General features: G+C 44.2%; 1 protein-coding gene across 2 annotated transcripts; it reads right to left on the reverse strand.

Moving 5' to 3' along the window:
• Nucleotides 1-213: 213 nt before the first annotated feature.
• pax6b (paired box 6b) lies at nt 214-10,520 on the reverse strand. Of its 2 annotated transcripts, none has more exons than XM_066647169.1 (10): nt 10,477-10,520; nt 9,570-9,700; nt 8,505-8,720; nt 8,278-8,416; nt 6,595-6,774; nt 6,436-6,518; nt 6,209-6,359; nt 5,879-5,970; nt 957-1,098; nt 214-661 (listed from the first exon to the last, which is right to left on the reverse strand). In XM_066647169.1, the coding sequence occupies exons 1-10, from the start codon at nt 10,484-10,486 to the stop codon at nt 576-578; spliced, it is 1,230 nt and encodes a 409-aa protein (XP_066503266.1). In that variant the 5' UTR covers nt 10,487-10,520; the 3' UTR covers nt 214-575. The 2 variants fall into 2 exon arrangements, with proteins under 2 accessions (XP_066503266.1, XP_066503265.1); XM_066647168.1 differs by having other exon boundaries at nt 5,879-5,985.
• Nucleotides 10,521-11,064: the final 544 nt, after the last annotated feature.

The raw sequence follows: 11,064 nt of genomic DNA on the forward strand, positions 1-11,064 counted from the left end.
TTATTTCCAGCAAATCATTTGAATACGCTTTAAATTGATCGAGAAGGAATTATTTAATATTTTCTCTGACATTGAAACTAAATAAAATTTAAACAGATGGATCACTTTTAAATAAACATTCAACAGCAAACAAAACCAAAAGAAGAATAAAAGAGGTGATTTTACAGTCAATTTACTTCCTTTTAAACATTTGCATAATTATAATTTGCAACATTACTACATTTGAATAAAACGAGGAGCGAAGCACAAAAGGAACCCCTCCACTCAGAGTCAAACATTTCTCCATTATTTCAAATAGGAGAGGAATTCTGCAACAGAAGGCAACCCAAGGGCCAAACAGTGGATCCAGTGATTTAGAGAAGGATGAGGATGATGAGGACTGTCCCTGTCCTGACACAAATACACGTGTGTAACTGTCGGTGTTTGAGTGAGTGAATGTAGAGGGTGTGTTCCTGCCTTGTGCACTGTGGTGGGATCTGGACCCACTGTGACCCTCAACATAACGAAGTGTTTATGAAAAGTTAATGAATGGAGTGTGGAATTATTGTTGTTATTATTATTATTATTATTTTGTTTCACTGAAGTCGGGACCAGAACTGAGAAACATTAGCTTCTGCTCCAGGAACCTGCACCGGCACCGAGACTCCAGCAGAGATGAGTCCTACACACACACACAACAGAAGAGAACACACGATGTGTTAAGTCTAGATGTGTTTCAGAGTCTGGTTGTCAATGATGTCCTGCCTCTCCTAACTCTCTCTCATGGCCCCGTGTGTGTATCCTGTGTCCACCGTCTCTGTTTCAGAGATTCAGATGTTATGATGTGCTGTCTGCTCTCGCCTGATTGGCTACAACATGCAACAGCAGCCCTCATTTGCATAAAGCAAAGATCAACTGGAATATATCTAAAATATCAAAACAAACCTCTGACGTCACCGAGCGCGCTCTTCATTTACCTGTAGATGTGGAGCTGGACGTTGCCATGGATTGGCTGTTCATGTGTGCCTGCATATGAGGGGGCGTGTATGTGTCATAGCCACGCCCACTCACCGATGGACTTGAGGGCAGCATGCAGGAGTAGGAGGTCGTCTGGCTCGGCTTCAAAATGGGAACAGAGAAATAAATACAAATATAAAATGAACACAGCCACAATGTTAAAGCCTCGTGGGTTCCATCCATCACCTTTTCAGTAACGCAGAACCCTGTTCAGAATTCGACCCAGAACCCAGTGTAAACCCCCAGTGTGACCCAAGGCCTGCTCCTTCACGTCTCTTAGCCGTGAGCCACATGCGGATCCCACTTCTTTCCTGCTTTTACTGATGCATCTTTAGATCCCAACAAATACCATCTCTCACACCATGCCACAATAATTATACACACTGCAACACCCCCAGCCACTTTCTTATAGCGTTCATCATCTCCCGTTCCATCGTCTGTTTTGCAACTGGAACATAATGTTAAACAGCACTGAGCCAAAAGCATTAGCTAAATCTAGAACAACGACATGTAGATCTCTTTCTTCTTTCTTCACTTCCTGAATCTGATTCCAGATCATGATGCATCTCCAAACAATCTGCAAAGCCTTCTGTACAGACACATTAATAAATTTATTTGATTTCAGGCAGTCCACACCCATGCTACCACACTAAAGAAAGTCGTACACTCCACATTAAGAAGACTTAAGAAACTGTTCTACCAAAAGCACACACACACACACTGATCCCTTCTTTCCAAACAATCATCCTCTGTAGGGTTTGCATTTATAAAGCTGTTTTTATATAGTGGGGGGTGTGCAGTTATGTAGAAGGATTCTTTAGTTATATAACAGTGTTGTATAGCGGAGGTCTGTAATTATGTAGTGGGGGTGTGTAGCTATAGAGCAGGATTCTGTAGTTATGTAGTGAGGGTCTGTAGTTATAGAGCAGGGGTCTGTAGTTATGTAGTGAGGGGTGTAGTTATGTACTGAGGGTCTGTAGTTATAGAGCAGGGGTCTGTAGTTATGTAGTGAGGGGTGTAGTTATGTACTGAGGGTCTGTAGTTATAGAGCAGGGGTCTGTAGTTATGTAGTGAGGGTCTGTAGTTATAGAGCAGGGGTCTGTAGTTATGTAGTGAGGGGTGTGTAGTTATAGAGCAGGGGTCTATAGTTATTTAGCAGGGTTCTGTAGTTATGTAGTGAGGGTCTGCAGTTATAGAGCAGGGGTCTGTAGTTTTGTAGTGGCGGTCTGTAGTTATAGAGCAGGGGTCTGTAGTTATAGAGCAGGGGTATGTAGTTATGTACTGAGGGTCTGTAGTTATAGAGCAGGGGTCTGTAGTTATGTAGTGAGGGTCTGTAGTTATAGAGCAGGGGTCTGTAGTTATGTAGTGAGGGTCTGCAGTTATAGAGCAGGGGTTTGTAGTTTTGTAGTGGCGGTCTGTAGTTATAGAGCAGGGGTCTGTAGTTATGTAGTGAGGGTCTGTAGTTATAGAGCAGGGGTCTGTAGTTATGCAGTGGGGGTCTGTAGTTATGTACTGAGGGTCTGTAGTTATAGAGCAGGGGTCTGTAGTTATGTAGTGAGGGTCTGTAGTTATAGAGCAGGGGTCTGTAGTTATGTAGTGAGGGGTGTAGTTATGTACTGAGGGTCTGTAGTTATAGAGCAGGGGTCTGTAGTTATGTAGTGAGGGTCTGTAGTTATAGAGCAGGGGTCTGTAGTTATGTAGTGAGGGGCGTGTAGTTATAGAGCAGGGGTCTATAGTTATTTAGCAGGGTTCTGTAGTTATGTAGTGAGGGTCTGCAGTTATAGAGCAGGGGTCTGTAGTTTTGTAGTGGCGGTCTGTAGTTATAGAGCAGGGGTCTGTAGTTATAGAGCAGGGGTATGTAGTTATGTACTGAGGGTCTGTAGTTATAGAGCAGGGGTCTGTAGTTATGTAGTGAGGGTCTGTAGTTATAGAGCAGGGGTCTGTAGTTATGTAGTGAGGGTCTGTAGTTATAGAGCAGGGGTCTGTAGTTATGCAGTGAGGGTCTGTAGTTATAGAGCAGGGGTCTGTAGTTATGTAGTGAGGGGTGTGTAGTTATAGAGCATGGGTGTGTAGTTATAGAGCAGGGGTCTGTAGTTATAGAGCAGAAGTCTGTAGTTATGTAGTGGAGGTCTGTAGTTATAGAGCAGGGTTCTGTAGTTATGTAGTGAGGTGTCTGTAGTTATAGAGCAGGGGTCTGTAGTTATGTAGTGAGGGTCTGTAGTTATAGAGCAGAAGTCTGTAGTTATGTAGTGGGGGTCTGTAGTTATAGAGCAGGGTTATGTAGTGAGGGTCTGTAGTTATAGAGCAGGGGTCTGTAGTTATGTAGTGAGGGTCTGTAGTTATAGAGCAGGGGTCTGTAGTTATGTAGTGAGGGGTGTGTATTTATAGAGCAGGGGTCTGTAGTTATAGAGCAGGATTCTGTAGTTATGTAGTGGGGGTCTGTAGTTATAGAGCAGGGGTCTGTAGTTATTTAGCAGGGTTCTGTAGTTATGTAGTGAGGGGTGTGTAGTTATAGAGCAGGGGTCTGTAGTTATGTAGTGAGGGGTGTGTAGTTATAGAGCAGGATTCTGTAGTTATAGAGCAGGGGTATGTAGTTATGTAGTGAGGGTCTAGTTATAGAGCAGGGGTCTGTAGTTATGTAGTGAGGGTCTGTAGTTATAGAGCAGAAGTCTGTAGTTATGTAGTGGGGGTCTGTAGTTATAGAGCAGGGTTATGTAGTGAGGGTCTGTAGTTATAGAGCAGGGGTCTGTAGTTATGTAGTGAGGGTCTGTAGTTATAGAGCAGGGGTCTGTAGTTATGTAGTGAGGGGTGTGTATTTATAGAGCAGGGGTCTGTAGTTATAGAGCAGGATTCTGTAGTTATGTAGTGGGGGTCTGTAGTTATAGAGCAGGGGTCTGTAGTTATTTAGCAGGGTTCTGTAGTTATGTAGTGAGGGGTGTGTAGTTATAGAGCAGGGGTCTGTAGTTATGTAGTGAGGGGTGTGTAGTTATAGAGCAGGATTCTGTAGTTATAGAGCAGGGGTATGTAGTTATGTAGTGAGGGTCTGTAGTTATAGAGCAGGGGTCTGTAGTTATGTAGTGAGGGGTGTGTAGTTATAGAGCAGGGGTCTATAGTTATTTAGCAGGGTTCTGTAGTTATGTAGTGAGGGTCTGCAGTTATAGAGCAGGGGTCTGTAGTTTTGTAGTGGCGGTCTGTAGTTATAGAGCAGGGGTCTGTAGTTATAGAGCAGGGGTATGTAGTTATGTACTGAGGGTCTGTAGTTATAGAGCAGGGGTCTGTAGTTATGTAGTGAGGGTCTGTAGTTATAGAGCAGGGGTCTGTAGTTATGTAGTGAGGGTCTGCAGTTATAGAGCAGGGGTTTGTAGTTTTGTAGTGGCGGTCTGTAGTTATAGAGCAGGGGTCTGTAGTTATAGAGCGGGGGTCTGTAGTTATGTAGTGAGGGTCTGTAGTTATAGAGCAGGGGTCTGTAGTTATGCAGTGGGGGTCTGTAGTTATGTACTGAGGGTCTGTAGTTATAGAGCAGGGGTCTGTAGTTATGTAGTGAGGGGTGTAGTTATGTACTGAGGGTCTGTAGTTATAGAGCAGGGGTCTGTAGTTATGTAGTGAGGGTCTGTAGTTATAGAGCAGGGGTCTGTAGTTATGTAGTGAGGGGTGTGTAGTTATAGAGCAGGGGTCTATAGTTATTTAGCAGGGTTCTGTAGTTATGTAGTGAGGGTCTGCAGTTATAGAGCAGGGGTCTGTAGTTTTGTAGTGGCGGTCTGTAGTTATAGAGCAGGGGTCTGGAGTTATGTAGTGAGGGGTGTGTAGTTATAGAGCAGGGGTCTATAGTTATTTAGCAGGGTTCTGTAGTTATGTAGTGAGGGTCTGCAGTTATAGAGCAGGGGTCTGTAGTTTTGTAGTGGCGGTCTGTAGTTATAGAGCAGGGGTCTGTAGTTATAGAGCAGGGGTATGTAGTTATGTACTGAGGGTCTGTAGTTATAGAGCAGGGGTCTGTAGTTATGTAGTGAGGGTCTGTAGTTATAGAGCAGGGGTCTGTAGTTATGTAGTGAGGGTCTGTAGTTATAGAGCAGGGGTCTGTAGTTATGCAGTGAGGGTCTGTAGTTATAGAGCAGGGGTCTGTAGTTATGTAGTGAGGGGTGTGTAGTTATAGAGCATGGGTGTGTAGTTATAGAGCAGGGGTCTGTAGTTATAGAGCAGAAGTCTGTAGTTATGTAGTGGAGGTCTGTAGTTATAGAGCAGGGTTCTGTAGTTATGTAGTGAGGTGTCTGTAGTTATAGAGCAGGGGTCTGTAGTTATGTAGTGAGGGTCTGTAGTTATAGAGCAGAAGTCTGTAGTTATGTAGTGGGGGTCTGTAGTTATAGAGCAGGGTTATGTAGTGAGGGTCTGTAGTTATAGAGCAGGGGTCTGTAGTTATGTAGTGAGGGTCTGTAGTTATAGAGCAGGGGTCTGTAGTTATGTAGTGAGGGGTGTGTATTTATAGAGCAGGGGTCTGTAGTTATAGAGCAGGATTCTGTAGTTATGTAGTGGGGGTCTGTAGTTATAGAGCAGGGGTCTGTAGTTATTTAGCAGGGTTCTGTAGTTATGTAGTGAGGGGTGTGTAGTTATAGAGCAGGGGTCTGTAGTTATGTAGTGAGGGGTGTGTAGTTATAGAGCAGGATTCTGTAGTTATAGAGCAGGGGTATGTAGTTATGTAGTGAGGGTCTGTAGTTATAGAGCAGGGGTCTGTAGTTATGTAGTGAGGGGTGTGTAGTTATAGAGCAGGGGTCTATAGTTATTTAGCAGGGTTCTGTAGTTTTGTAGTGGCGGTCTGTAGTTATAGAGCAGGGGTCTGTAGTTTTGTAGTGGTGGTTTGTGTACTGTTGATTGTAGCTATTATACTTGCCTGCAGTGGGAGGTTGTTGCTGATGGCGAAGGAGGGCAGAGGCTGCAGGCTGCTGTAGTTTAAGGCAGAGTCGGATCTGGACAGAACTGTCCCTGAGGAGAAGGACACTGCAAATAAAACACACAAGAGCTGTGTTCGCGTGATTTAGCAGGTGTTACAGGGCAATAGTAAGTGTCAGCAGGTGTTTGTGAGAGAAGAATTAATACATTTTTGCCAATGTTAAAAAACGTTAGCAGGATTGTTCACATGTATCAGTGTTTGTTAACAAGTATGAGTGAGGGTTAGCAGATATTAAAGTTTGTGGGTGTTACAGGGTGTGTTTAGCTGAACCTGGGGTACTGGACGGAGGAACTTGTGGGTAAACGCTGGAACTGAAACTGCTACTGATTGGGATGTGACCCGAGGTACTGGTGACCTGCCGGCGTTGGTTCCTAAGTTTTTCTTCTCTTCTCCACTTTGCTCGTCTGTTGGAAAACCAAACCTAACACCACATGCCCAGTCAGCCCTGCACCTTCTCACACAGTGGTGCATTAGTAATATTAGTGTGTGTGTGATACCTGTATTCTTGCTTCTGGGAGGTTGATTTTAGCTGCTAGTCGTTCTCTAGCAAAAACATCGGGGTAGTGCGTTCTTTCAAATTCTGGAAGAGTGTAAAACAGGAAGCTATTGTTTGAAGCTCAGGTGATGGTTAAAGTGCAGCAGGGTTTAGTTCTGACCTTTTTCCAGAGCCTCTATCTGCTCCTGAGTGAAAGATGTTCTGTTACGCTGCAGTTTTCGTTTGAGCTGCAGCCGCATCTGCGTGTCATCCAGCTCATCTGCAGTGGAGGTGATGGAGGTTACAGAGTTGACTGAGATAATGGAGGTGTTTTCTGCACAGTGTTGCTGCTGACAGCCTTCTGTAAAAGGAACAATAAAGACATTAAACACAGTGTTTTATAATCAGTTCCACACTGAACTCCTCCAACAAAACTACATCCAGCTCCGACACAGCATTTACAACAACCCATGGGGATTTCTTTAGCTCTGTGGTGTGGTGTCTGTGTTAATGACTGACCTGTGCTGAGTGGTGTGTGTGTTAATGACTGACCTGTGGTGTGTGTGTGTTAATGACTGACCTGTGCTGAGTGGTGTGTGTGTTAATGACTGACCTGTGCTGAGTGGTGTGTGTGTTAATGACTACCCTGTGCTGAGTGGTGTGTGTGTTAATGAGTGACCTGTGCTGAGTGGTGTGTGTGTTAATGACTGACCTGTGCTGAGTGGTGTGTGTGTTAATGACTGACCTGTGCTGAGTGGTGTGTGTGTGTGTTAATGACTGACCTGTGCTGAGTGGTGTGTGTGTGTATTAATGACTGACCTGTGCTGAGTGGTGTGTGTGTTAATGACTGACCTGTGCTGAGTGGCGTGTGTGTGTGTTAATGACTGACCTGTGCTGAGTGGTGTGTGTGTGTGTTAATGACTGACCTGTGCTGAGTGGTGTGTGTGTGTGTTAATGACTGACCTGTGTTGTGTGGTGTGTGTGTGTTAATGACTGACCTGTGCCATGTGGTGTGTGTGTTAATGACTGACCTGTGCCGAGTGGTGTGTGTGTTAATGACTGACCTGTGCTGAGTGGTGTGTGTGTGTTAATGACTGACCTGTGCCCTGTGGTGTGTTAATGACTGACCTGTGCCCTGTGGTGTGTGTGTTAATGACAGACTTGTGTGGTGTTGAGTGTGTGTTAATGACTGACCTGTGCCGCGTGGTGTGTGTGTTAATGACTGACCTGTGCTGAGTGGTGTGTGTGTTAATGACTGACCTGTGTTGTGTGGTGTCTGTGTTAATGACTGACCTGTGCTGAGTGGTGTGTGTGTTAATGACTGACCTGTGCTGAGTGGTGTGTGTGTGTTAATGACTGACCTGTGCTGAGTGGTGTGTGTGTTAATGACTGACCTGTGCTGAGTGGTGTGTATGTTAATGACTGACCTGTGCTGAGTGGTGTGTGTGTTAATGACTGACCTGTGCTGAGTGGTGTGTGTGTGTTAATGACTACCCTGTGCTGAGTGGTGTGTGTGTGTTAATGACTACCCTGTGCTGAGTGGTGTGTGTGTGTTAATGACTGACCTGTGCTGAGTGGTGTGTGTGTTAATGACTGACCTGTGCTGAGTGGTGTGTGTGTTAATGAGTGACCTGTGCTGAGTGGTGTGTGTGTTAATGACTACCCTGTGCTGAGTGGTGTGTGTGTTAATGACTGACCTGTGCTGAGTGGTGTGTGTGTTAATGACTGACCTGTGCCCTGTGGTGTGTGTGTTAATGACTGACTTGTGCTGTGTGGCGTGTGTGTGTTAATGACTGACCTGTGCTGAGTGGTGTGTTTGTTAATGACAGACTTGTGTGGTGTTGAGTATGCGTTAATGACTGACCTGTGCGGCGTGGAGTGTTTGTTGGGAACCAGGTGTTCAGTTCCGACTGACCCCCCATCAACTTCAGCTCAAACATCCCCTCACCCCCGACCTGCCTCTCACTCACCAGGTTCCGCAGAACACGGTTTATGGACGACACCTGAGAGAGAGTGTGTAATAAAGGGTTAATAGAGACTCTGGTGATGTAGTAAATGTAGAGGTTGGTAATACATTTGTAAGAGACTCACGCTTGGAATGTTGTCGTTGGTGCAGATTCCTTCGCTCAGGAGTCTGTCTCTGATCTCCCAGGCAAAGATGGACGGACACTCGCGTTTGTATTGAGCAATTTTACTCACAACCCCTGGGGTCGCCACCCGCGGCTTACTGCCCCCTATGGCCCGTGGCCGGATTGAACCAGTTTCATAATAACGACCTAAAATCTTACTCACACAGCCATTAGACACCTACACACCCAATATTTACACACACACACACACACACACACACACACAATCACAATACTCACACACACAATCACAATACAGACACACAACCACAATACACACACACACACACACACATACAACCACAACACACACACACACATACAACCACAACACACACACACACAGACATACACAACCACAATACACACACACACAACCACAATACACACACACACACACAACCACAACACACACACACATACAACCACAACACACACACACACATACAACCACAACACACACACACACACAGACATACACAACCACAATACACACACACACAACCACAATACACACACACACACACAACCACAACACACACACACACAACCACAATACACACACAATAACAATACACACGCACAACCACAATACACACACAATAACAATACACACACACACACAACCAAAATACACACACAACCACAATACACACACACACCATCACAATACACACACACACATACACAATTACAATACACACACACACCATCACAATACACACACACACATACACAATCACAATACGCACACACACACATGCAATCACAATACACAATACACACACAAGACATATATAACAATACACACACAAACCATACCCAATAACAACACACATACACAGGAACACAGTTAATGTTATTAAAATGTTGTCACATTTTATATCAAAGAGTTTGTATCTGTACAGTGTTTACATTTTTATCTGTAGGTTTTTATCTGTAGGTGTTGTACCTTTAGATTATTTATCTGTAGGTGTTTTATCTTGAGATTATGTGTGTGTAGGTGTTGTACCTGTGGGGGATTTACCTGTAGAATGCGGGAGATGTCGCAGGGCCTTGCGCCATTGTGAGCGAGTTCCACAATCTTTTGCCTTGTTGAGTCCGGCAGCGGGCGACCATTCACAAACACACCACCCAACTGATTCACTCCACTATGACCTACACACACACACACACACAACGCATGTCTTTCCAGTGACCGCTGCATCTGAACCCTACCCTGAACAAACTTAATTTTCAGTAAATCATAAACAAATCATTAAAGAATTAAAACAACTTCATCTGAATTCCCTTTATATCCGAGTCAGAATCCACTTCATATTCCAGCCATTATTCCCTTAATATTTCTTCAGGAATCACCTTCACACTCCAGCCAGTGTCTAATAAAATCCCAGAGAGAATTCCCTTCGTATCCAAGCTGGAATCCCCTTCATTTCCCAACAAGTCTCCTTCATATTTATTTCATTTAGTTCATTTAATCCAGTCCATCAAAAATTGTCCTACAAATGCAATGTGTGCTTGTGTGTGTGTGTGTGTGTGTGTTTCTGTATGTGATAATGTGCCTGTGTTTGTGTTTTTTTGTTTGTGTGTGTGTGTGTGTCTGTGTCTGTGTATATGTTTGTATGTGTGTGTGTTTCTGTGTGTGTTTGTGTTTGTGTAGTTGTTTGTGTATGTGTTTGAGTGCGTGTGTGTGTGTTTGTTTGTTTTTTGTGTGTGTTTATGTGTGGGGGGTGTTTGTATGTGTGTGTGTGTGTGAGATTCTGTATGTGTTTGTGTATGTATGTGTGTGTGTGTGTGTCTGTGTCTGTGTATATGTTTGTGTGTGTGTCTGTGTATATGTAGGTGTGTGTGTGTGTGTGTGCAGGTGTTTGTGTATGTGTTTGGTGTTTTTTTGTGTGTGTGTGTGTGAGAGAGAGACAGAAAGAGTATCTTACTGTTTTGCATCACTGATGTTACTCCTGAATCCCAGGAGTTCTGATATTCTGTAACAAAATCCAAATCAATAAATTAATCAATTAATTAATCAGTCAATCAACCAGTTTATTAACCAATCCCCTAACAGGTATTTACACTGGTTTTACATGCACCTTACCCAGGGTTCCCTTGCCTCAGCCACTAAGTCTGCGCACTTCAACTTATTCCTTGTGAAAGCTTTATCTACTGCACCTCAGATGGAATTCAATAAAATAATTACTTTCAGAGTGCAGCACCATGTCTGGCCTCACTAGGACTAGGACCTGCTTTTTTTTTTTACCTATATCCACCACCAATATCCAATCGTGTGCCTGCACTCTCTCTCAAATATGACCCCCTTCAGGCAGAAACCTAACCACTTCACTACTACATCCACTCGGCAATACGTTAAGCTCTAGGTGTTGACTGTCGAATAAACACCTAATTGTCTCCATGTAACCGACCCTGCCACAAACTCACCGTACACACTGAAACAATATGCTTCAGCGCGCCAAGCCCAGTACATGACCTACAGCCTGGGTCTTCACCTAGCCATTGTCCAAGATTTT

This window comes from Hoplias malabaricus, chromosome 16 (assembly GCF_029633855.1).
Source record: "Hoplias malabaricus isolate fHopMal1 chromosome 16, fHopMal1.hap1, whole genome shotgun sequence".
Lineage (NCBI taxonomy): Eukaryota > Metazoa > Chordata > Actinopteri > Characiformes > Erythrinidae > Hoplias > Hoplias malabaricus.